The following is a 27,685-nucleotide window of genomic DNA, read 5'->3' on the forward strand; positions in this document are numbered from 1 at the left end:
CAATTTCGTCTCTCGTTATCCCAATAGCACCCACTCCTCTTGGGAACATATTTCATACCTCGGATATCAACAATGCATCAAGGAAGCAAGAAATGTGCTATTTTTATGAATTACCAGGAGACGATTATAAGGTAAAGAGGAATCAATTGAGGGCAGAAATTAAAAACTAAACCCATGACCAAAGCCAAGTCTGGGAGTAAATAATACAAAATAAAAATAAATTAAGCACACAGTGGTATAAGGATGGAATATAAAGGAACTTGCAAGTAATGAAACCATTTTGCAATATGGTTATCAGGCGTAGCCTCTAATTGTGCACAATATTTTGCAGTACTGTAAAAATTAACCAGAGACCCCACATGCATTATTGAACCAGGCCACTATTTGAGGAAGATCAGTAAATTCTTCAGTCACAATTTGTTAATGGGAATAATTCACAAATGCAGGAGATTAACAAGTTGTGGCTTCACTGAAGTTTTTCAATTGGATTCATCGACAGGAGCATAACAGAACTATAATGAAAAACACAATCAAAATTGGCTGCAATTCATAAGCTACCATTTAATCCTCAGTTTTCATTTGTTATTTTGATCTTAGCCCGTCAAGAAAGCGTTAACCCTCAGTCTGCTAGCACAGTAAAGTGACGAGGTTTACCGCAAGAGAATGAAAAGGACAGACATATCTGTTTTTGATTCAACCAAATGCAGTAAATTACATTGAGATCAATGCATCCATTATAATCAGTGGAGACTTCATTAAAAGGGAAATGGAAGAAAAAAGATTGTAGAAACCAAATTTACAAGAGGAAGGAACAGCAGCAAAACTAATTGAGTAATTTGCTTACATTTTTAGTGAAGAGTGTATCAAAGATAATAACAAAAACAAGAAAAAATGGCAGACAAATTAGAAAGAACACGAACAGGAAGGTATAGAATACTGAAAGTTTGTGGAAAAAGCATCAATCTCTGACAAAGTCTGCAAATAAAGAGTAGTCACAAAGGAATTGCAAGGCCATTTCTGTAATCTTTCAAGCATCCTTTGATATAGAAATTGTTCCAAAAGACTGAAGAGTTCCCCAGGAGCTTCATTGCAAGTAAAAGGGTTAAACCGGCCAAATAGTCATGTACACTTTTGTTGGTACTAAATAAAATTCCTCATTCACATGGTATTGGGAGTCATTTGATCTCTTCGACTGAATGGTCAGCAACACAAGACATGGGAATAAACATAGTTAGGCTGGCTTTTTTAAAGACACTACCGAAACAATCAAATGAATAAGAGTTGTAAGAAAGCAGGCAGGATTCAGAACAGAAATGTGTCTCATTTGTCCAAAAGGTATTAAAATGATCCTCCTTTTCAGGAAAAGCCTGGTTATTACTGACTTGCGAGCCTAACATCAGTGGTAAGGTAGTTATTGGTAAATATTCTGGAGAGTAATGATCACCTGGAAAGACAGACGAATCAGAGATAGCCAGCATGGCTTTGTCAGAGGCAGATCCAGTTGGACCAATCTGATTGCTCGGCGAAATGGTCACCTAGTCTATGTTTGGCGACTTGCGCTTGGTCCACCAAAGCCTGCTAGCTCTCCTGGTTGCTCACCATTTTACCTCCCCTCCCCATATTGACCTTTCTATCCTGGGCCTCCTCCATTATTAGATTAAACTGGAGGAGCAGCACCTCACCGCTTGGGTACCTTACAACTTAACAGTATGAACAATGAATTTTCCAATTACAGTTAACTAACCTACTAACAACACCCCACCCCAACCTTCCACCGTGTGCCCCGCCTGGATTCACACCCCTTTCCCTTCATTCCTTCCTCTGGCTTCACAATTTGCAGAACTTCTTTTCTTATCTCACACATCTTGTCTCTTCACCTCTGGCCTTTGCCCAACCAATCTGCATACCAAAATACACCCTCACCTGTATCCATCCATCACTTGCCAGGCATTGCCCTGCCATCACCCTTCTCCCAGCTTTCTCTCAAAATTGGCTTGGCAATCAATCAGAAACAGAGGGTGATCGTAGAGGTTTGATTTTGTAATAGACCCCTTTAACTAGTGGTGTTTGATAGGGATCAGTGCTGGAGTCATTGCTCTTTGTAATATATATGAATGATTTGGATGTGAATGGAGAGGCATGATCAGTAAGTCTTGCTGTCATCTGTAGAGTTGCTGATAATGTGAAGGATAGTCTTAAGCAACGGTGATACTGATATGTTGCTGAAAATGTGCCAAGAAATGGCAGATGCACTTTAACCAGGTAAATGCATTTAAGTGTCTCGGTGAGCACCTTAACATCATATACGCAGAAGGCTCCGGAGCAAGTGCTGGAAGATGAAATTAATATAAACGGTGTCCATTGGTTGGCATGGACATAGTGAGCTGAATGTCCCATTTGCATGCTGTATGGCTCTACAACATAAAGTGTACATTAATTTATATTTTTACACAAGGACTTCATTTAGACAGAAAACAAGCCATTAGTTTACTTACAGCTGACAAAAGAATACTAACTAATGAAGGGATAGCAGTGGATGCAACAATTAGCACCAGCGTGTTGAAGGGAAAGGCAGAATCTAGAAGTAACCCGAGCCTGTGACAGATTGTTAAGCGATGCAGTATATGGTCAGGCTAACTTACAAGCAAAAAATAGTGATTTAAGTCATCTCCGTATGTGTTAACCATGTCTGAGCAAACCACAATTTAAGTCAAGATAACTTTTCCTAATTAGCCCATTCTCTTAAAAATAAAAGTAAATCCTATCCCAAAGAATCCTCTCCAATAGCTTCCCTGTTATTGATTCGAGCATCAACGGCCTAATTTTTCCTGGATTATCCCCATTATCCTTATTTACTCCGGCTACTTTATAGTCCTCCAGAACTTCGCCTGTGGCTAGGGAGGATGTAAAAATCTTTGTCAAGGCCCCAGCAATCTCCTCTCTTGCCCCGCTCAATAACCTAATATACATTCCATTAGGTCCTAGGGATGTATCCACCTTAATGCACTTCAAAAGATCTTATGCAACCTCCCTTGTAACTTCAAAATTTCCTACTGGTATACCGCACGCTGATCCCATTATGCTCCATGCCCTTCTTTGTGGTGAATACCAATTCAAAGTGCTCATTTAGAATCCCATATACTTCCTCTTCCTCCTTTATCCTTGATTGGTTCTATCCTGTCCATAATTTTTAATACATGAATAAAAAAATCCAAGGATTAACTTTAATCCCACTTTCCCAATGTCAATTCATGACCTTCCTAATTCCCCACGAGATATTTATTGCTTTTCCTCAAAATGCCCTATCTTATTTCATCTTCCTAAAAACATATACTTCCCTTTCCCTTTTGATCAAATTTACAACTTCTCTCATCATCCAAGGTTCCCTTACTTTGCTATTCTTGTTCAGACATGTTACTGGAACATGCGGGTCCTGAACTTTTTAAACTACTTCCATGTCAGCCATGAATTTCCCAAAAACAGCTGCTTCCAGTTCACAAAACTAAATAGCCCGCCAGAAACATTTGCAGATGCAAAACCCACAATCTATACAAGTATTTAACGAAGAATAGTTTCAGAACAGCTAATGGTAGGAATTAAACTGCAATAGTGAAACACTTGAGGACAAACAGAGTTTTTTTTAAACTGAAAGTTGCTCAAATTCAGTAATATATTAATCTTCCACACTTACCAAATTACAGAAGCCAGTATTATATTTCTGTTGTTTGTGAAGGGTTCAATGGGAGGTTCACCTAGAAGCAGAGATGCCAGAATAGCACCACCAAAGCAGCAAAGCATACCACTGAACCAACATGCAATTGGACTGTCATGTGCTACATCTATCGCGCCTGCAATAGGAAAATTAAAACAATTGGGGGTTTTTTAGGAAAAAAGCAGCACAATATTTAAATCAAGATGGCACATCTCTAATGATTATAGATCATGAATCAATTTGCACTATTTGCATATTTACAATCATTAAGAAATATTATAAATTCTATAGATCTGAAAATATTTCAATAACCACATATATGAATTGCACGTATGGTACTGTACAGGGCTCGAAATTAACGGTTGCCCGGGTGCCAATGACCACCCAAAGTGCCGCCGGGCAACCTAAACACCGAGTCATTTTGCCCAGCTTGGCACTGCAGTTACTGGTTTATACTGAAGATAGACACAAAAAAATGGAGTAACTCAGCGGGTCAGGCAGTATCTCTAGAGTAAAGGAACGTGACGTTTCGTGTCGGCGACGGCTGTATTGCGGGGCAAAGATATTAGGTGCGAAGTGACGAAGGGTCGGAGCGAATGAGCGAATGAGCAGCGGCCGCGACACCGGCTCCATCTCCTCCTCCTCCCGCACCCCGCCCGCCCGCCCTGAGAGCGGCTGCTGCCTGCCACTCTGCCAACGGCGCTTTCAAAACAAACCCTCTCGCACGCTGAGGCCGGGAGGAGGGAGGGAGGGAGGGAGGGGAGGCCTCCTTCCGCCGTCTGAAGCAGCTGCACCAAAGATCCTATAGCTATAGAATCTTTGAGCTGCACCGCTCGGCCCCGCACCTTGCTGTTGGCTGGCGGAGGAGGGGAGGCGGTGGCTAGGAGATCCCAACCGCCTCCCCCTTTGGCGGCTAAACTTGGCAGTGGACAGGGACGGCCAAGGCAGCGGGGCACTGTCGTCCGAGGAGCGCTGATCTTCCTTCCTCCCCACCTCTGCCCCTTCCCTTCTCTCTCTCTCTCTCTCTCTCTCTCTCTCGTCCGCCCCCTCCACCCCACCCCGCCCTATCCTGAGACCCCTCCTCTCCATCCCGCACTGATCCCCATTTCCGCCTCTATTCAGTCCTCACTGACACCCCCCCATCTATTCATCCTGCACTGATCACCCTATCCACCTCGCATTGATTCTTCTGCCATCCCCCCCATCCATCCTACACTGGTCCCCCAATTCATCCTGCACCAATCCCCCCATCCATCCTGTAGTGATCTACTCATTCATCTTTTACTGATCTACCATTCATCCTGTACTGATCCCCTCATCCATCCTGCACTGATCCCCCCCCATTCATCCTGCGCTGACCCCCACCCCCCACCCCCCCCCCTCCATCTTGTACTGATCCCCATTCAAGAAGAATGGGGGGGGAACAGTCTGAAGAAGGGTATCGACCCGTAACGCTGCCTATTTCCTTCGCTCCATAGATGCTGCCTCACCCGCTGAGTTTCTCCAGCACTTTTGTCTACTCCCATTCATCCTGTACTGACCCACCCATTCATCCTGTACTGATCTCCCCCCCATTCATCCTGTACTGATCCCCCCCCATTCATCCTGTACTGATCCCGCCCATCCATCCCGTACTGATCCCCCCCATCAACACCACTGACATCCCCGTGCTCTCCCCTCACAATTTTACATACTCCAACCAACACGTACTAATTCACCTGCCTCAATCCATCCATTCCGCACTGATTGCCTTCTTAACCCCCTCCCCCCCCCCCCCCCCCTCACCCGCCATCTATCCACCCCGCACTGATTCACACACCACCACCACCCCCCTCCCTGACCCCATTGTGCTGGAAATGTCTTCAGAGCGGACATTGACTATGTTTGATAACGGAATGTTTGATAACGAAAACATTAAAACCACAGTGTTCGATTGTCACTGCTATCGTTGACACGTTATTACTGAATTCATTTTAACGACAAATCAATGCTTTTATTATGGAGTATCAGTACTGTAGTTATTTAATGAGCAATATTCACAACTATACGTTGGATTTATCCAGGTTTTACTTCTAGTCGGTCATATACATCATAAATTTGGTCAGGAGATATTTCAGTTGAAATGTTAACGTTAATTCTGAAGTGGGAATGATGGAAACAGCGTTTATCAATAATTTTTTTTTAATCTAGGTGCGTACAAACTGGGTATCTTCATGCTGTTCACAACATCTAATCTGGATGTACGGTAATGTGGCATTTTGACACCTTTAAACATATTACCAAAAGAACATTTGCTCCAGTTAGGTCCTTTGGCCATCTCTTGTCAGTTAGTGTAATGTTTAACCTGTCAGATGGGTACAGTCTGTTTTAACTAATTATAATTTTATAATTATAGAGATAGATAGATAAGATAGATATCTCACAGTACAATCATGAGGAATGCGTGAGAAATGTTTAAAAAAACTCTTTTGCTAGTGTACAATAGCAAAATAAATATTGCAGTGTCCACCTTGCCTCCTGACATCATTAAGTTGGCTTCATATCCTGTCCAACAGCTCTGCTGCTATGGATTACACTGTACAAACTGCTTAAGATTTTCATGGCTCCAACTGGTGATTAAATACCAAATATAACTACTGCGGGACTAAGACTGCGTTTCTGAGGTGATTATTTTGCTTTTTAAATTTGCCATGTTGTGTTTCAATGAGTGGTTTACAGAGCCACTTACCAGGAAAATACTCATCTCTGACAAGTACCCAGAGTCCCTTGTCTGGCGCATCCGAGTAGCAAGTGTCACCTTGCTATTCAGATGGGCCAAATCAGTAAGGCCTACATTGATCATAGTATGTGCTCTGCAAGGGTGCAAAAGCTAGTAGTTTGAAATAAGATTCAGCCGTATAGAGAACAACCGGGGATTTGGAAGATCAGCCCTCCAGCCTTAAGAGTAGATTTAACTCATAAGTGCTGGCAGTTGTGGTGTAGTCACAAACACACTTTGGAACATCTGTCCTCACTTTGTTTCTTAACTGTCGAGGGTCAAAATACTGAAACTCTGCTCTGAATTTAGTAGTAACTGGACTAAGTGGGACCCGTTGGGTCCCACGTTCACATGGGAGGGCTGGTCCCCCGACGCAATATACAACCTCTCCACCAATTCCAATATTGGTGGCCAGTGGGGGGGGGGGGGGGGCTTTCTGGAGCGCTGGTATGGGTGTTGTTGGCTGCAGGGATTACTGGTCTCCAGAGGGCTAGTTTGGACATTGTGGGCCAAATGGATTCTTGGGGCATTCAGAGTCCCTCAAGCCTGATGTGTTGGCAGCTCACTCACGGCTGGTGGGCTGGCAGTTGACTCACAACTATTCCTTGAAATTCAATTTCAAGCAGGGTGCAAGGCCACCAAATTCAAATCCATTTTCCTACCATTTCAAGCAGGGTGCAAGCCACCAAATTCAAGTGCAGTTTCTTACCTCTTCGAGCAGGGTGCAAGGCCACAAAATTCAAGTGCCGTTTCATACTACTTCAAGCAGGGTACAAAGGCCACCAAATTCAGGTTCAGTTTCCTACCACTTCAAGCAGGGTGCAAGGCCACCAAATTCAAGTGCAGTTTCCAACCACTTCAAGCAGGGTGCAAGGCCACCAAATTCAAGTGCAGTTTCATACCACTTCAAGCAGGGTGCAAGGCCACCAAATTCAAATGCAGTTTCATACCATTTCATGCAGGGTGCAACGACACCACATTCAAATACAGTTCCATACCATTTTGTGCAAGGCCACCACATTCAAATGCAGTTTCATACTATTTCAAGCAGGGTGAAACCACCATAAAAACCACCATAAAACCACACAAAACACCACACTCACAGTTCAGTAGACATTTAGTGTTCAGTTGATTCACAGCTCAGACAGAGTCGTGACCTCTCCCTCCCCCATCATGCAGAGACTGAGCCACACCCACACTTCTGGGTTTTATAATCCCTCACCCTCCCACCGGAAAAGGTGTGGCCTTCATGGCGTGATTGACAGGAGAGAGATTCCCAACATTTTTAAAACAATAATACCACTTTTGGTTTTCATTGATGGGAAGAATCCTCTGCACCTGATGAGCAGAGGGGGACTGAGTAAGATGGCCAAAAATCACAGCCGTAAGTGGTAGCATTTAATCTAAAATCAATATAGTGCAAACAGGAAGTTGTCAAGTTTAGACAAACAACCATTTGCATGCAGTGCCTTTTCACTTCAACCCAAACCCCCCAAACAACCATTTGCATGCAGTGCCTTTTCACTTCAACCCAAACAACCATTTGCATGCAGTGCCTTTTCACTTCAACCCAAACCCCCCAAACAACCATTTGCATGCAGTGCCTTTTCACTTAAACCCAAACAACCATTTGCATGCAGTGCCTTTTCACTTCAACCCAAACCCCCCAAACAGCCATTTGCATGCAGTGCCTTTTCACTTAAACCCAAACCCCCCAAACAACCATTTGCATGCAGTGCCTTTTTACTTCAATCCAAGCCATCCAAACAACCATTTGCATGCAGTGCCTTTTTACTTCAACCCAAACCCCCCAAACAACCATTTGCATGCAGTGCCTTTTTACTTCAACCCAAACCCCCCAAACAACCATTTGCATGCAGTGCCTGTTTACTGCAAACCAACCATATTCTCATTTTCAAACCACATTAAGGGCACTCACAGTTGAGTAGGCATGTGTTCAGTGTTATTCAGAGCTCAGAGACACGTGACCCTCTGGCTTCCTCCATCTTGCAGAGACTGAGTGAGGCACACCACTTCCGGGTTTTATAGTCCCTCCCCCCTCCCACCAGCAGGGGCAGCAGAGAGAATGGCACATTTTTTTTAAACATTAATATCTCTCTGATTATTCATCGATGGGAAGAATCCTCTGGTCCAGGAAGGCGGAGGGGGGCTCTGAGTGAGGTGGCCAAAAATGACGGCCGTAGGTGGCGGCGTTCTCTCGGAAATCACAGCACAGTGAGCCAAAAGCGGTCAAGATCAGACTTTTAGTAATAGACTAGTGGGACCCGTTGGGTCCCAGCTTCACACGGGAGGGCTGGTCCCCCAACGCAATATTCCACCTCTGCACCACTTCCAATATTGCTGACCAGTGGGGGGGGGGGGCTTTCTGGAGCGCTAGTATGAACCATTTTAGAACCAATAGACATATTTTTTGCAAGCTTTAGAACCAATAGACATTTTTTGCAAGCTTTAGAACCAATAGACACTTTTTTTGCAAGCTTTAGAACCAATAGACTTTTTTTTGCAAGCTTTAGAACCAATAGATACTTTTTGCAAGCTTTAGAACCAATAGACATTTTTTGCAAGCTTTAAAATCAATAGACACTTTTTTTTGCAAGCTTTAGAACCAATAGACACATTCTGCAAGCATTTTAGAACCACTAAGGGCACTTACATTTGAGTAGACATGTGTTCAGGGTTATTCACAGCTCAGAGAAACGTGACCCTCTGCCTTCCTCCATCTTGAAGAGACTGTGAGACACACCACTTCCTGGTTTTATAGTCCCTCCCCCCTGCCGCCAGCGGGGGCAGTAGGGAGAATGGGGAATCTTGTAAAAACATTAATATCTCTGTCATTTTTCATCGACGGGAAAAATCCTCGGCACACATGCGGCGGAGGGGGGTTCTGAGCAAGGTGGCCAAAAATGACAGCCGTAGGTGGCGGCGTTCTCTCGGAAATCGCAGCACAGATGGCCAAAACCGGTCAAGAACAGACTTTTAGTAATATGGATGGATGGATAGATATGAGAATGGATTGCAACAATTCAAGGCACCACTAATTTTTCATGGGCAATAAATGACGAGCAATACATTAATTGGTGTTATAGATCCAACCAAGACCTCGACGGTGGAACAGGCGGTGGATGATAGGCAGAGGTGAAGAGATGGGTCTTGAGGCGGGACTGGAAGATGGTGAGGGACCAGTTGGGGGAGGGAGTTTTAAAGCCTGGGAGCTGCCCTGGAGAAGGCTCTGTCCCCAAAACTGCGGAGGTTGGACTTGTGGATGGAGAGGAGACCGGCTGATGTGGATCTGAGGGACCGTGAGGGTTGGTAGGGGGAGAGGAGGTCAGTGAGATATGGGGGGGGCCAGATGGTGGAGGGCTTTGTAGGTGAGGACCAGGATTTTGTAGGTGATCCGGTGGGAGATGGGAAGCCAGTGAAGTTGTTTGAGGACTGGAGTGATGTGATGCCAGGATTTGGTGTGGGTGATGAGTCGGGCGGCTGCGTTCTGGACCAGTTGGAGTCGGTTGATGTAGGTGGAGCTGATGCCAAGGAGAAGTGAGTTGCAGTAGCCCAGTCGGGAGGAGATGAAGGCATGGATGAGTCTTTCAGCAGCGGGAGGTGTGAGAGAGGGTCTGATTTTGGCGATGTTGCGGAGGTGAAAGGAGGTTTTAATGACATGGCAGATGTGAGGCTCAAGGGAGAGGGTGGAATCAAAGATTACACCAAGGTTGCAGGCCTTAAAAGATGGGGAGACAGTGGTGCCGTCGATGGTGAGAGTGGGGTTATTGATTTTGCTGAGTGTAGATTTGGAGCCTATGAGGAGGAATTCTGTTTTATCGCTGTTGAGTTTGAGGAAGTTATGTTGCATCCATGTTTTTATAGATGACAAACAGGTGTTGATATGGGAGAGGAGGGGGTTGTGCGGGGATTTGGTGCCGAGGTAAATCTGGGTGTCATCGGCGTAACAGTGGAAGTCCAGGTTGAAGTGGCGGAGTATCTGACCAAGGGGGAGGATGTAGATGATGAAGAGGAGGGGGCCGAGTACAGAGCCTTGGGGAACGCCTTGAGTGACTGTGGCTGTAGCAGAGGTGTGGTTATGGAGGGAGATGAAGTGGGATCTGTTGGAAAGGTAGGAACGGAGCCAGCTGAATGCAGAACCTTCAATGCCGAGGTCTTTGAGTCTGGTGAGCAAGATGTTATGGTTCACTGTATCGAAGGCTGCGCTCAGGTCGAGGAGGATGAGGATGTTGAGGGAACCAGTGTCAGCAGAGGTGAGGAGGTCGTTGAGGACTTTGAGGAGAGCAGTTTCTGTGCTATGGAGGGGGCGAAAGCCAGATTGGATGGGTTCAAATAGGTTGTACGCAAGGAGGTGGGAATGAAGTTGTGACGCAACGATACGCTCCAGGGTTTTTGAAAGAAAGGGGAGGTTTGAGATTGGGCGGTAGTTAATGAGAGGAGGGATCGAGACCAGGTTTCTTTAAGATTGGTGTGACAGCAGCAGTTTTGAAAGCGGAGGGACAATTCCTTGGGACAATGAGGAGTTGAAGAAATTAGTGAGGTAGGGGCAGAGAACGGGGAGGCAGGACTTCAGCAGGGGAGTGGGGAGATGGTCGAGGGAGCAGGTAGTGGGTTTGGAAGAGCTGATGAGTTTGGAGATTTCAGTAGGGGTGACCAGGTCAAACTGGGAGAGGAAGCAGTGTGGAGGAGGGGTAAGGAGGTCAGTGGAGATGTTCAAAGGAGGGGCCTTGGTAGGTGGTGGAGTAGATGCTGGGGAGTCAGGTACAGGGGATAAAGATTGATAGATGGTGCTGATTTTATCAGCGAAAAAGTGGAGGAATGAGTTGCAGAGATCCGGAGTAGAGGTAGGGAGAGTGTTGGCTCGAGGCTTGAGGAGGTTGCCCACTGTGGAGAAGAGGGTTCTGTGGTTTAGGCAGGGGTCGGTGAATATGGAGATAGACGGTGAATGTGAAGATAGACACTAAAAGCTGGAATAACAGCAGGACCGGCAGCATCTCTGGAGAGAAAGAATAGGTGGTGTTTCGGGTCGAGACCTTCAGAGTGAAGAGGTTGAAAACCAGCCATAAAACACAATGACTGGAGATGTGTGTTAAGGGCAGAAATCAGAATCATGTGTTCATCTTTATTGACGTGATCAATATATTACAGAAAAAAGAATTTAATGGCGTGGCACGGTGGCGCAGCGGTAGAGTTGCTGCCTTGCAGCACCACAGACCCAGATTTGATCCTGACTATGGGTGCTGTCTGTACAGTATTTGTACATTCTCCTGATGACCACATGGTTTTCTCTGGATATTCCGGTTTCTCCCACATCCGAAAGAAGTGCAGGTTTGTAGGTTAATTGGCTTCTGTAAATTGTCCCTGGCTGTAGGATACAACTGGTGTATGGTAGATTGCTGGTCGGTGTGGACTTGGTGGGCCGAAGGGCCTGTTTCTATATATATATATATACATATAAAAATTACATTATATCTTAATTTCATTGAACCATAAACGGTTAAATATGTGGTATTATTTTCATCTTGTTTCTATAGTCAAAGGGTATGGTTGATTGATTTATTTGTGCAGAACAGTGATGGAAGTCTGACTCCTCTTTCCTTGTTTCTATATTTTTGTTTCTCTCTATATATATGCATAGCAGCATAAATTATAATCTGAATATACTATAAATATAATATAACTATATCTGAATATAATATGAATATACTAAGGTCATTCATGTGCTGCACCTGTTGATTAGAGCCTGGCTCTACTGTGGAATGTTATTACGAATGTAATTTAGCCTAACCTTATTCATACTTAATCCAATTTGAAGCATAAATGTTGCATTCAAATGTAAGTTAAAAGACTCGCTGCAGTATGCACCAGATTGCACAATTTCAAGCTGAAAAATGCAAACGCTCCCTACTGTCGGAGGGGGCACACCTCCCACACCCTCCCCCCCCCCCCCCCCCCCCCCCCCCCCACTTAGTCGTTACGCTCCCTCGCAATTTCTCACTCTCAACTCTCACCCAATGTTGGCAGCCCTGCCTTAGTGGAGCGTCACATCGGCTGGGAACACGGATGAAGGCTGCAGCAGAAAAGGGGCTCCGGTCGTCCTGGACTCCATGCCATTGGATCCTGACCCACATCTGTCAAGGACCGTGTGGTTGCTGTCTGTGCACCAGTCTCCCCACGTTAAACAAAGTCACGCACAGGCGTCCTCCAACCCCGGAGACACCCATGATCAGCCATGGGGGGGGGGGGCTAAGACTAGATTTAAGGATCCATCATTGTTCTTATAATGGAGTCACAACCAAGTTCCTCTATAGTACAGCAGAGTTGAACTTTGAGGCAAGACTAAAAATTAACCAAGGTAGTGGCGCGGTTGCTGCCGCTGCCAGAGTTCAGAGATACAGTAAAAGGGATAATTGGGCCAAAGGCTCCTGTTGCAGCAGTCATTTTGGCAGCATAAACAATACCACCAAAGATGCTGGCAATCAGTTTTTACAGCATCTGGAATCTGAAGGAACATTAACTTTTAGACTGAAGCCAAAAGAAATATCAATATAGCAAAAAATAAATACAATTGGTAACCTTTCTGCACACCTCTGAGCTGAAGCTCAGAGGGGATAGAGCCTTCTCTGTTGCTGCTCCGACATTATGGAACATTCTACCTTTGCACATTAGACAGGCCCCTTCACTGTCCATTTTCAAAACTAGTCTTAAAACCCTTTTCTATTCCTTGGCTTTCGCCCCTGCATGAGACTTTGCTCTTGTTTTAGTGTTTCTATTATTGTTTCTTATTGTTTTTACTGTCTTTTAATGTTTTTATTGTTTTGTTTTGTTTATGATTAGTCATGTACAGCACTTTGTTGCAACAGTGGTTGTTTTTAAAGTGCTCTATAAATAAAGTTCAGTTCAGTTCAGTTCAGATCTCACATAAAATCATGTTATTGCTACTGATTTAACCAATTCCTCACCCCCTCCAATACCTTCATATAGTGCTCTTTTCCCTCAAAAACCATTTAAAATTATACACTAGACCAAGTGTGAAACTGTTGGGCCCGTTCCCCCAACGCAATATTCCACCACTCACCCATAGCCCCCAAATACACAGGCGCGGCTGATGTTTTTAAAGTTTAAAATGGCAATAACGTAAAATATAAGATCAATGTGAACGCATCGCACTCTCCCTCTTCAGTCCCCTATCCCCCTCCTCCATTATCCTCCTTCTCCCCACCCTCCACCTTGCTTCCTCCCCTCACCCCCTCCCTCCCCTCCTCCATTACCTCGCCATCGCTCTTCCTATCCGTATGCTCCATTCCCCTTCATCCCCAGCACTCCCTACCCCTCTTCACCCTCCCTCTTCTCCTCCCCTCCCCCACTCCCTCCCCTCTCCCTCCCATTTCCCCTACCCTCAGTCATTCCCTCCCTAACCCCTCTCCCCTCCCTAGCCCCCTTCTCTCCCTCTAACCGCATGCTCCCCAATACCTCACCTCCCCCCTACCCACCCCCACACAATGAAAATCACAATGAAATTCTCAACGAAAATGGCATTATTTCTTTAAAATAACGTAAACACAATGTTAGCTGTAAATGAAAACGGAAGAACTTGATTAAAACTGATTTTTCTTTTTAAATCGTGATTTTTTTAATGTAAATGAGATTCGGGATCACATGTGACGTCGAACGCTGCTGACGGGCAGGGCAAGGGAAAGGTGTTTTTTGTAAAGTTTAGAATGTCAATAACTTGTAAAATATAACATCAATCCGAACGAAACTTATTTCATTTACATCTCAGGACAATGGTTAATAAGTGGGCCAAAAATCGTAGTGCTATCGTGTTCCTTTTTCACGAGGTGGGGGGGGGGGGCTGGTATTTCACCACTCACCCACAGCCCCCAACTGCGCAGGCGTGACTGACGGGAAGGGCAAGGGCCGAGTGGGGGGGGTGAGGGGAGGAGGGGGCATTAGGGGCGTCACAACGGGAACCCGTCAGCTGCATCTGCGCAGTTGGGGCTATGCGTGAGTGGTGGAATGTTGTAATTGGTGGAGAGGTGGAATATTGTGTTGGGGGACCAGGCCTCCCGTGTGAGAATGTATATGTTACTAAAACTCTCATCTTGTTTGTGATTCTATGTGCGTGCACGCTCCCAGAACTACGCCAAAACGGTACACAATTGCATCACAATATTTGGCCACCTTACAATTGCCCTGTGGTGTGTTTTTATCAAGTTTCGTTCAGATTGATGTTATATTTTACAAGTTATTCACATTTTTAACTTTACAAAATCCAGTTTGGCAAAGAATCACTTGAACTTGCAGTAGCAGTTGCAGTGGTATTTACAACTATGTCAGAATAGGATCTCATTTACATAAACTGCCTGTGAGCAGTGCTCCACCTGACAATGACATCACAATGGGATCTAATTTACATAAACTGCCCGTGAGCAGTGTTCCAACCCACAATTACATCACAATGGCATCAGCAGCTTCCACCTCAAGGGGGATAGGGAGGGGAGAGCGGTTATGGAGGGAGGGAGTGAGATTAAAAAAAAAAAAAGTTTTAATCAAATTCTTGGGGGGAGGTTTCATTTACAAGAAAACATTGCGGTTTTCAATGTGGGGGTGAAATGGGGAGAGGTTTCATTTACAAAAAAAAATCAAGATTTTTCCTAGCGGGGGTGGGATGGGTCCCACTTAGTCTAGTACATCATAAATTTGGTCAGGAGATATTTCAGTTGAAATGTTAACGTTAATTCTGAAGTGGGAATGATGGAAACAGTGTTTATCAATAATTTTTTTTTAAATCTGGTGCGTACAAACTGGGTATCTTCATTGCTGTTCACAACACATACATCTAATCTGAATGTCTGGTAGTGTGGCTTTTGACACTTTAAAATATTTTGTCAAAAGATTTGCTGGTTATGTCGTTTGGCCATAGTGTTTAACCTGTCAGATGGGTATAGTCAGTTTTAACAGCTATTATCAAAAAATGCCTTTAGAAATTTCCTTGCAACATGTATATTTTGTTGTGGATAAATTATGTCGGAAGCGCGAGTGTTTATGTACCAATAGCAATAATGACCCATGCTAATGGCCATGTCATAATTTTCAGTCCTTCACTGAAAACATGCTTGCATCAATCTGTAGTGTGCATGATTAAGCATATATGTTACCATGGTCCAGGATTTATTGACACAGGTTGATCATACGCTGAATAATCCAACCACATCTTTGTTTGGAAGTGGAAAGAAATAATAGAAATTGCATTCTTTGCAACGTGTAAAAAGAGTTGAGATACTGTATTATAATTTAGCTGCATGTCATTGTGGTATATATCATGTCTTGATTGGTGAATATGTTTAGTTTTTGACTTTATTTGAAGAAGAAATAATATGTGAATGCTTCATTGAGCATAATTACGACTGGTAACTACGCACGTCGTCTGAGTACATTATCGCATACGTCATGCAAGCCGTCTTAAATGACCACCTAAATTGTCATTTGGCAACCTAAAAAGCTGCCCGGCTGACAAGAGAAAAAAAGTTATGTGAGAGCCCTGCGCTATTGTGTACCGTTTTGGCGGAGTTCCGGGTTCATGCACGCACACAGAATCACAAACAAGAAGAGAGTTTTAGTAATATATACTAGACCAGGTGGGACGTCGGCACTCACCTCCCACCCCCGCTAGGAAAAATCTTGATTTTTTTTTGTAAATGAAACCTCTCCCCTATTCGACCCCCCCCCCCCCAATGAAAACCGCGATGTTTTCTTGTAAATGAAACCTTCCCCCAAGAATTTGATTAAAACTGGGTTTTTTTTAAATCTCTCACTCCCTTCCTCCATAACCACTCTCCTCTCCCTATCCCCCTTGAGGTGGAAGCTGCTGATGCCATTGTGATGTAATTGTGGGCTGGAACACTGCTCACGAGCAGTTTATGTAAATGAGATCCCATTGTGATGTAATTGTCAGGTGGAGCACTGATTAGATCCTATTCTGTAAATTAGATCCTATTCTGACGTCATAGTTGTAAATACCACTGCAACTGCTACTGCAAGTTCAAGTGATTCTTAGCCAAACTGGATTTTGTAAAGTTAAAAATGTGAATAACTTGTAAAATATAACATCAATCTGAACGAAACTTGATAAAAACACACCACAGGGCAATTATGAGTAAGGTGGCCCAAAAATTGTAATGCAATTGTGTACCGATTTGGCGTAGTTCTGGGAGCACGCACACACACAGAATCACAAACAAGATGAGAGTTTTAGTAACATACACTAGAGTAAGTGGGACCCGTTGGGTCCCATTCTCACATGGGAGGCCTGGTCCCCCAACGCAATATTCCACCTCTCCACCAATTCCAATATTCCACCACTCACGCATACCCCCAACTGCGCAGGTGCGGCTGACGGGTTCCCGTCGTGACGCCCCCGATGCCCCCTCCTCCCCTCACCCCCACCACTCGGCCCTTGCCCTTCCCTCCCCCCCCCCTAACGCGCTCACTCCATCCCTCCCTCAAACACCCCCCTCCCCATACACTCTTTGCAGCTCTCTGGAGGCGCAGCCATTCCCTCCCATTGGGTTCCCATTGTGACGTAGAATACGCATGTATTATTGCGTAGGTGCAGCTGACGGGCTTAAAATGTGAATAACTCTTAAAATATAACAACAATTTAAACGTTAAAGAGGGGATTTATTCAGTCCATTCTTTCTTGTTGCGTTCTGCAGCCGGGGGATGGGGTCGGCTTCAGGTGGGGGCTGTCGGGGGGAGCGTCCTGCAGCCTGGGGTGCCGCACGGCTTAAGGTGCAGCTGTCAGGGGCCGGTCGGGGAGTTCACTCAGCCACGGCTTGCGGACTTCACAGTTCACTCAGCCACGGCTTGCGGACTTCACAGTTCACTCAGCCATGGCTTGCGGACTCACAGTTCATTCACTCATGGCTTGCGGACACACAGTTCACTCACTCACGGCTTGCGGACACCCAGTTCACTCACTCACGGCTTGCGGACACCCAGTTCAGTCACTCACGGCTTGTGGACCGCTGGACTCAGGGGGTGGTGGGGGTAGGGGCAGGGTTTTGTGGAGGGGGGTGGGGGGAGGGGTGTGTGTAGGGGAGTTCTGTTCTGCACATCGTCTGTAAGGAATGTTTCTTGAATATAAATATCTCAACCTGATGCTTGGCTAACGAAAATGACAGTTTCCTTAATAGACTCCAGATGTTCGCAATGAGAATGTTGACTGATGAAGTTGGCTGGGAACAATTATACCATGCTTGAATTTGGTGCCAAGAGTGACATTGGGTGCTCCATCGGTTTTATCCTCTGTCCATCAACACAATCTTAACCAATTCTTGACCTCAGCTCCGCTTTCTTGCTCTATTCCCTCAAAGTTTGACGTTTGGTTTTAAACATCATCTGATAACAAATGCAATATTTCCATTATTTTAAATAAAAACCAGGAGTATCAAGAAAAAGCATTTGTTCCAGTAATGTTAAGCATGATATGACCAGAACATCCAACAAATTTATATGATTTTCTATGTCTTTCGGGAAGGAAATCTATGGCATCTACCGGGTCGGATGTGAAGACTACTCCAGGACTACCAATATGGTTGATTCAACTGTGTCCTCGGTTCAGGGGCAATTAGGGAGGGACAATAAATGTTGTTTCTAGCTACCAGCAACCTATGAACAAATGAGTAAAAGGGATCTATAGTGCAAATATAACCAATGCATCCTTATCACAATTTCCTTTTCTTTGACTGTAACTGTGCCTGAGCCATGTAACTTTAGTTAAAAGATATTCATAAATCAAAAAATAATTGACAATGTGGATAACCAGTTTGAGTTATGACTAGTACAATGTGACAAGGAAGACATGGATGGAAGGAATGCGTTTGGTTTGAGAAATATTGGTTACAAAAGAATTTAAAGCAAACTTAAAATATTAATGTCAGGACATGTCAGGTGTAGAACATGATAAATGTTTCAAAGTGCAAGGCTGACCATACATCTTTCCATTTAACTGCTCATGTTTTCAGCAGGTTTCATTTATAACCTTTATATCTTACTGACAATCAGAATATATCTTGATGCCTTTACAAAGGAAGCTCCTCCCCATCAAAATCAGTCAACAACGGTAAATAAATCCAGGAGAAGGTATAACCAATGTGTTTATGATAGTCACACAATGCCTTGCAGAAGCCTTAGTGTTCAGACAAATTTCACATTTTCTGACAGTATCTCAGAATGCAACAAATGCATTATTTTTCCTCAATGCAATACAGAACAATAGGCTAGCAGCAATGCTACTAGCCAACAAACTAAAAAAAAAGCTGCTCGCAAAACTTGTGATCTTTATTGGTGAGACTCACTATAATTCAGCTTAAATCAGTAATCAGCTCTTGGTGGATTCCTGTCAGTCCTAAATTGAACGCTGATTGATCTATTACTCATGGGAATTGAAGCATTCTCAAATAGTAAAGCACAAAATGAAAAACACTCATCTTTACAAATAGCAAAATAAAAGATTATAAATACGTTTAACTTGGTCTGAAATGTTACAAACTAAAATTTGTTACGATTTCAATTATCTGAGGAAATGGGACATAAAATAAATTGGGATTAGCGGTGACCACCTGCACATTGCCGCAGTGGTAGAGTTGCTTCCTATCAGTGCCGGAGAACCGGGTCCAATCCTGGCTGTGGGTGCTGTCTGCACGGAGTTTATACATTCCCCATGACCTCTGGCTTTTCTATGGGTGCTCTGGTTTCCTCCCACATTCCAAAGATCTGCAGGTTTGTTGGTTAATTAGGTTCTGTAAATTGACCTAGAGTGTAGGATAGAGCTGGTGTACGGGTGATCATTCGTTGGCGTGGACTCGGTGGGCAGAAGAGCTTGTTTCCATTCTGTATCCCTAAACTAAACTAATCTGTAATTATAATTTTGTATGTCACTAGATACTCAATTGGTATACCCCATTAAACAAAGTAAAATATTTTCAGGACTTCTTAAAATTAAAGAAAAGCAATTTAGTTTGGAAATAATCACAATCCTCAACAATTCGTTAGTGGACTACAGGTGAAAAAGAACCCAAAAAGAAAAAACAAAAACTACATTTAACCACATATGTAAGACTTGGACATTTTCTCAGTTATGAAGGTGTCAGTCACAAATTTTATTTTCCTCTCAGTGTAAATACTTGCAAACATCCTTTTTCTCCAATGGTGTAGTATAACATCTTACATATACACACAGTACATTTAAACGCATCCAAATATGCCAAATGGTTTATCTGAGCTCCTTTTCTTGAAAACCTAACATAAAACTCAATTCAGAAAGATGAATCTCATTAATCCTAGCCTAAACTTTTCATAAGATTTTGTGTGACTGCACAAAACCAAAATAGATACAATTCTTAATTATCTTCAAATTAAATGAGATTAAGTTACGTATCAAATCTGCTGGTCCTGTTGTATACTAAGCTTTGTTCTGCTATCTATAGTATATAGGGGGGTTGCACGTAAGGTCACTGGGTCATAGGGCTTGACGCGCAGAGCCGCCCAATCCATCTGGAGGACATCGCAGCTTCGTATATGTTGTTAATACACGAAACGCGTACTTTCCTACCTGTTAAAAACCGCCAAAATGTTGAATTTTTGCGCTGTAAAAAATTGTAGAAATCGGGGTAAGCGTGAGAGACATGTACCCAACTTCAGAATTCCAAAAGTGAAGCGAAATGAAGGTAAAGAGAAGCGAGAGCTGAAGGGACAACAACAGCTAAAGTGCTTGGCGAACATTGGCCGTGCAGATATCTAAATTGAAAATATTGGGAAATATCGCGTTTGCTCACTGCATTTCTTCAACAGTAAGGCATTATTTGTGTTTTTTCTTGATTCCTTTGGTATCTAAAAAGTCTCAGAAGTGATAAATCTGGCTGTAAATTTTGCTTCAGAGGCATTTTCTTTTTGTATGTAAAAACCCATGAGAACCATGGGCGATTTTTAAATTTTCTAATAAAATAAATTTTATTTATGGGCGCCTTTCAAGAGTCTCAAGGACACCTTACAAAAATTTAGCAGGTAGAGGAAAAACATGTAAGGGGAATGAAATAAATAGTAGAGATATGACTAGTACACAAAGTAAAGTCAGAATTCAATTCAAAACACAATATGAGGCAATTAATGCACAGATGAAAAGGGAGGGGGACGTGGGGCTAAGGATAGGCAGAGGTGAAGAGATGGGTCTTGAGGCGGGACTGGAAGATGGTGAGGGACACGGAATTGCGGATCAGTTGGGGGAGGGAGTTCTAGAGCCTGGGAGCTGCCCTGGAGAAGGCTCTGTCCCCAAAACTGCGGAGGTTTTTAGAAACTTCTGAAACTTTTTAGATGCCAAAGGAATTAAAAAAAAACACAAATAATGTCTTACTGTTGATGATATGGAATGAGCAAATGGGTAATGTTCGCCAAGCACTTTGGCTGTTGTTGTCCCTTCAGCTCTCGCTTCTATCTACCGTAATTTCTCCTCACTTTTAGAATTCTGAAGTAGGTTAAATGTCTCTCACGCTTATCCCGATTTCCATAATTATTTACAGCGCAAAAATTGACAATTTCGATGAGTTTTAACGGGCCCACTACGCTGGAAACAATGGTCAGTGCTTACCTGCAGTTCATCGCGTGTACTCCAGTTGGCGTAGCCTAGCAACAGTACGGGTCATGGGTAGTAACCCGACTACCGTGCAACCTCCCTATTCTGCAAAACACTTCAATAGCAACAATCGCACAGAAGCAACAAATGTCAGCATGAACCAGAGACAAACATTTCCTAACTAGTCTCTGGGGTTTTCTAATGTGCTGTTAAAATTAGCTTTGTATTTCAGGTTTCTTTCAGAAGTTGGAAGTCAAACTGTGGACACAAAATACTCAAACCGCAAGACATTTCTCTGAGAAATCTTGAAATTATTACTAGCACAGCTTTTTGAGAAGGATTTTCACAACCCCTGGTTTCAGCCAAGACATCAGCCTATCAACTGGACTTCCTAATGCCTGTACCAGCTTGTGCATTGGATACAAGTAAAATAAAAGGTTCCTACTTCCCAATATGCCATCAGACCATCTTGGTCAAACCAGGTGCAGCACTTTGAGGTAAGAGCTGACAGAATCTTGATAAACATTAAAGGAATGAAAAGTCCTAAATACAGTATGTTTTTACTGTACATCACCCAAAATGAAAATAGAGAGTATGATGTCTTGTTGCACTGAGAATTGTAACGTATAGGAAACAGAATAACCACCATCTTTCATCCTATCTTTCTCTTTCCAGTACAGTCACCCAAAAATAATGTAATCACAGGTAAATATTTTGTAAGAGAGCAAATGGAGAACCTGAAATGCTACATTTGGCATTTTATATACTCAGTTCTCCCACCCAATCACCAAACTTCGAGACTAGAGTTAAGAATATTTAATTGTCATATGCACAGAAATGGAACAATGAAATTCTTACTTGCAACAGCAGCACCACCGGTTGGTAAACACAGCACTCAACAGATGTAATAAACAAATAATACAATATCTAAAAAAAAAATCAGCGTGGAAAATCAAAACAAAATGCCAAAGTCACTAGTGCAACCAAGAGAGTTCATATTTCAGAGTTTAGTTGGCATTTGTAGTGTTCAGTAGCCTGATGGCTGTTGGGAAAAAGCCATGCTGAGTCCAGGACAGATCTGCAGAAATATGCATACCCAGGAATTGAAGCTGTTGACTCAGCCACCGACCTGTCGATGAACAGGTTTGTAGATCCTCTGCTTTCCTCTACTGAAGCCAACAATCAATTCCAAGATTGTTCTTCTGGCACCATTCAATTAGATGATCGATCTCCCTCCTATACACGGACTCATCAATCACTGTAATTCATCCAACAACGATGGCATCGTCGGTGAATTTAAAGATGGTGTTGCAACTGTGTCGAGCTACACAGTCATGGGAAAAGAGTGAGTAGAGAAGGGGGCTGAGCACTCAGCCTTGAGTCATAACCTCTTATAAAAAAGTAGTTTTTAATAAGATCCCAGCCAGTATTAATCAGCTGCACTGTTACAATAGTTTCTATAAATAAATCTAAACCATGCCCCTTAAGACCTCCTCGACATTTTCCCTCAAAGACAATTAAGTACAGGTAGTTTTGCTGCAACTCAAGTTTCCATCACACAAATTGGATACAATGCAAATTGGTTATAACATGATCTCAATCAGGAACTGGAGAACCACTTAACAGTTAGTTCAGAAATTGACAAGCATGGGAAAAAAACTGTCTTGGATTTAAACAGCATAGAGGATTTTGAAAAAACTGTTTCCACGTAATCTCTAAGCAGTTATGCACAATGTTTCTTGAGAATATAACTGCTACTTTAACCGCAGGTGGCCATTGAAATTAAGCAGCATTCACTTCTATTAACACAAAATTAAAACAAAATTTAACAAAAATAACAAAATACTATTGGAAAAAACTTTTTTTGAAAATCCTGGAGTAGTAATTTTGTTATTGCGAGTCTGAAATTCCCTAGCCCCGAACCTCCTTTCCACCATTGACATAATTGCCATTACAACGCAATTTTCTATAACACAATGTTTCTTAGGATTGTGACTATCCTTTTATATCAGAATTATGAGAAAGGCAGCATGCAATTGACACAGATACATAACAAATTAGAATAACAAATAGATCACTCGACTACTTTTCCGAGAACGTGCCACACCATTCAATATGCCCAGGGCCTCTCTTTTCTGCGGCACTTCCCCTGTAGGCCCCAATTCTCTGATCTTTCAAAAATGTATCTACTTCCTCTCAAAACACCTAACACCCACTGGGATAGAGAATTCCAGAAATTCACCACCTTTTGCAAGAAAATATTCCTAAGTACCTCCGTTTTTAATTATTGCCATTTAACCTTGTAACTCAGTCCCATTGTTCAAAATTCTCCCAGTAGTGGAAACATCTTGATAGTTACCCTGTCATTTTTCCTACATAAGATCAGCACTTATTCATATATATTCCAAAGAATATAGAACAATCCTATCCCAGGAATTAGCCAGAGGAATCTCTTTTGGACTGTCTCCGATACTAGTATACCTGATCTTTAATTAAAATTGTGCGCAATACCCCAGCACCCTGCACAATTTGAACAATATTTCCCAAGCTTCAAATTTCAACCTTCATGCAATTAATAGGCTGTTAATCTTCCCAACCACATCAAGCTCCATAAACATTAATTTAATAACATCAGGGTCATTTGCTTCAGTGATGTTCATTGCGAAAAATAAAATGCTGGTCCCGAGTAAGAATTAAAAGACATATGAAATAGCTACAAGAATACACCATAAGGCTCGTGAGCAATATTACAACAGCAGTATACCAATATCTTAACGCTTCATGGGATACTGCAGTATCCTAAAATTAACATGTGCAGAAACTGGAAATGTGAAATAAAACTAGAAAATTGTGGAAAAACTCAGCATGTCAGGCAGAAGCTGTAGAGGGTGAATACATCTATATTCTGGGTCTGCGACCCTTAGTTGACCGTGTATCTTTCCATAAATGCTGCCTAATCTGCTGAAATATTCCCACATTTTCTGTTTTTACCACATATTTTTGATGTGCACCAAATAAAGCGCACAAAGCTTGATTTAGTATCGCATCTGACACATTGCACACCTCCCCCTCTGTATAGGGACTATTCACAACCAGTATTAAAACCGCAGATTCTGGAATCTGAAACAAAAAACATAACCAAAAACACACAAACTCAGCTGCAGCTGCAGATAGATAAATCAGTTAATGTTTTGTGACAATTATCTTTCTTAGAGCTGGGGGAAGAGTGGGGGGTTTAAACTTTTCAAAGGAGAACTGGGAAGAGGATTGAGGTGCAAGAGAGACTATATGGATATAGGTCGAGATATCAGGTAATGAGGAGTACGAGTATTGTCTGTTAGCAAGACATTTTAAAGAAATTGGTTGAGAAAGAAATAGAAGCATTATAAAGGCAAACAATGAGAGTTTACCTTAACTTGGAAAATTCAATGTTCATTCCAGAAGATAGCAACGTGCATGGATGGAAGACAAGATGTTGTTATTTTCATTTACGTTTGGCTTCACTACAGCAGTGGAGGAGAGATCAGACAGACAAGTCAGAATGGGAGTGGGATTGCTAAGGACTTCTACAAAACTATCTGCAATGTAGAGGAAGCCACATTGTGAAAACAGAATTCAGTAGACTAGAGCAAAAAAAGTACAAACCTGCTTCACATGAGATGATTGTTTGTGTCCTTTGTTGATAGAAAGAGATGAATGGACAAGTATTGCGGTTTTATGGGAAGGTGTCGTGGGACAGGGAGTGATGGATTGGTGGCACAGAGGTAGAGTTGCTGCCCTGCAGCACCAGAGACCCAGGTTCGATCGTGACTACAGGTGATGTCTGTGTGGAGTTTGTACGATCTGCCATGTGGGTTTTCTCTGAGTGCTCTGGTTTCCTCCCAAACTACAAAGACGTAGAGGCTTGTAGGTTAATTGGCTTCAGTAAAATTGTAAATTGTCCCTAGTGTGTTGGATTGTGCTAGTATACCAGGCGATTGCTGGTTGGTGCGGTCTCCGTTGGCTTAAAGGCCGATTTCTGCACGGTATCTCTAGTCTAAAAATCTAAAGTGCATTGTAGCTGGTGGAATTTGCAGCAAATAATATGTTCATTGTGAAGGCTGATGGATGAAAGGCAACTACCACAGGAACACTATCATTGTTCAGTGCCAGGGAAAAGAGCAGTTGCAAGGAAAACAGAGGAAACACTACAGAGCACTCCGTCCATTCTGACAGAGGGAAGTCAAGTTTCAAGAGGACGACGAGGACTTTCCATAGATACCAGAGTGGAGGGCCTTATCATCAGAACAAATGCAACTGAAACACTGTTTTCTCTTTCCCCCAATGCTGCTTGACTGGCTGAGATCATCCAGCACCTTTATTTTTACATCACTTTAGATTGTTTGCACTCAACTCCCTAGAGTAAGGATCAACCCATCGGCATAGCTGTTTCCTACACATTGTTTGACCATGTACTCATGGAACCTAGGAAAGAAGCAAATGCTGGAGTAGCTCAGCAGTCAAGCAGGATCCCTGGAGAACATGGATAGGTGACATTTTGAGTCAGGGCCCTTATTTAAAATTCAGTCTGAAGAAGGCTCCCGACTCAAAACATCACCTATCCATGTTCTCCAGGGATGCTGCCTGACGTGCCGAGTTACTCCAGCAATTTGCGCCTTTCCATGGTAAGCCAACATCAACATTTCCTTGCTTCTACCTCCGGACTCTTTGTAACTTTGTCAGTGCAATGTATGTGGCGTCTCTTTGCCTACCTTGTGTATGCAAAACAAAGAATCTCACTGTGACATGTCATAGAATATAGGTGCAGTAGGCCATTCGGCTCTTCGAGCCAGAACCGCCATTCAATATGATCATAGCTGATCATCCAAAATAAGTACCCCAATAGCAAGAATGTCTTTCCTCAAATTAGGAGACCAAAACTGCACACAATACTCCAGGTGTAGTCTCACCAGGGCCCTGTATAACTGCAGTAGGACCTCCTTGCTCCTATACTCAAATCCTCTTGCTATGAAGGCCAACATGCCATTAGCTTTCTTCACTGCCTGCTGTACCTGCATGATTACTTTCAGTGACTGATGTACAAGGACACCAAAGTCTCATTACACCTCCCCTTTTCCTAATCTGACACTATTCAGATAATAATTTGCCTTCTTGTTCTTGCCACCAAAGTGGATAACTTCACATTTATCCACATTATACTGTGGTATCAGATGTGAACAAAAGGAGGAGCCGGCGTGCTTTGTAACTTAGTGAGCGCCGTAGGTGACTGCTATGTGTTTACGTTGTGTATGCAAGCAAATAATTTCACTGTGCCTAGTCACATATGACAATAAAGTATTCCATTCTATTATAAATTAGCATTCATTCAACTCAGAGAATCTGCTGGTGCGGCCCAAAAACAAAGCAATGTGCAGGAGGCAGTAGATTTTAAAAAACTGCTGGAAAAACTGAGCGGGTCAGGGAGCATCTCTGGCGGGAAATGGAGGAAGGAGGTCTGGGTGTGGACTCTTCTTGAGACTCAGGTGAACCAAAGAACAGAGGCACAGGTGAGGTCACCTGAGCAGCGTGAGCCACGCCCCTCTCACCGCCCACGTGACCAATGCACGCACCTACCTAAGTAAATGTCGCCCATTCCTACTCGATACCAAAGATCCGATAGTTCCGCTATAGGATCTTTGCTAGATACTGCCCATTCCGCTGAGTTACTTCGGGATTTTGTGTCTTCAGTGTAAACCACCATCTGCACTTCCTTCCAACACACGCACCGACCGCACAGGGCTGGCGACCGAACTCACCTGCCCTTCCCCTCCCTCCCCCCGTATCAGAGCAACTTCACCCTCCATCACACCTCGCCCTCCTCATCAGATCAGCTGTTCACCCTCACATCCTCCTCCACGCCCGCCTCACCTGGCTGGTTCTTCAGGTTCATGATGGACATCGTGTAATGGGCCATGTCGAAGAAAGGATACAGGGAAATCCGCGAGAACTGCACGACGAAGTTGCTCAAGCCCAGCGTCGACACGATGTCCATCCTTGGGGCCGTTGACTCCGCGGACGGGTGAGAATTTCCCGGCGGGAGGGAGCGAGGGAGGTGAGGGAGGGAGGGAGGATGACAGCGGCCGCTGCGATGCGAGCTGAGGATCAAGGCGAGAGACTCGGCTCAGCTCAGCGCGGCCCTGCCGGCCGGGTGTCGGGTTACAGGCGATAATCCCCGAGTTGACACAGGAGGGTGTCGGGTGTCGGCTGAGGAGCGATGCAGCGGGCGGGCGGACGGGCTGCGGGCGGACGGGCTGCGGGCTGAGGTAAAGTGGAGCGAGAGTCTCCTCTCCTGCCGCTCGGCGATTTCAAAGCGGCGCCGCGCGCCCTCGCCACTAACGGAAAAGGCGGAAGAGCGCGCATGCGCGCCGCCTCTACCTGCCATCGCTTATGTATGATGCTGTTGTCGTGCAGGAAGCAACTGCAGGCGCTGGTTTACACAGAAGATAGACACAGAGTGCTGGAGTAACTCAGCGGGACAGGCGGCATGTCTGGAGAGAAGGAATGGCCGACGTTTCAGGTC

The 27,685-nt window shown here is 43.7% G+C and overlaps 1 protein-coding gene across 2 annotated transcripts in view; it reads right to left on the bottom strand.

Annotated features, from left to right (window-relative positions):
* Nucleotides 1-27,470, bottom strand: part of tmem38b (transmembrane protein 38B) — a 37,965-nt gene extending 10,495 nt beyond the window's left edge. The window contains exons 1-3 of one of the 2 annotated variants that reach the window (XM_033018065.1): nt 27,229-27,470; nt 27,034-27,185; nt 3,692-3,848 (exon numbers count right to left, since the gene is read on the bottom strand). In XM_033018065.1, the coding sequence (XP_032873956.1) occupies nt 3,692-3,848; nt 27,034-27,157 (281 nt within the window). In that variant the 5' untranslated portion in view covers nt 27,158-27,185; nt 27,229-27,470. Of the gene's footprint in view, nt 1-3,691; nt 3,849-27,033; nt 27,186-27,222 lie in introns of both variants that reach the window. The other variant, XM_033018063.1, reaches the window with a different exon arrangement.
* Between the last annotated feature and the right edge of the window lie 215 nt (nt 27,471-27,685).

This window comes from Amblyraja radiata, chromosome 3, assembly GCF_010909765.2.
Source record: "Amblyraja radiata isolate CabotCenter1 chromosome 3, sAmbRad1.1.pri, whole genome shotgun sequence".
Classification (NCBI taxonomy): domain Eukaryota; kingdom Metazoa; phylum Chordata; class Chondrichthyes; order Rajiformes; family Rajidae; genus Amblyraja; species Amblyraja radiata.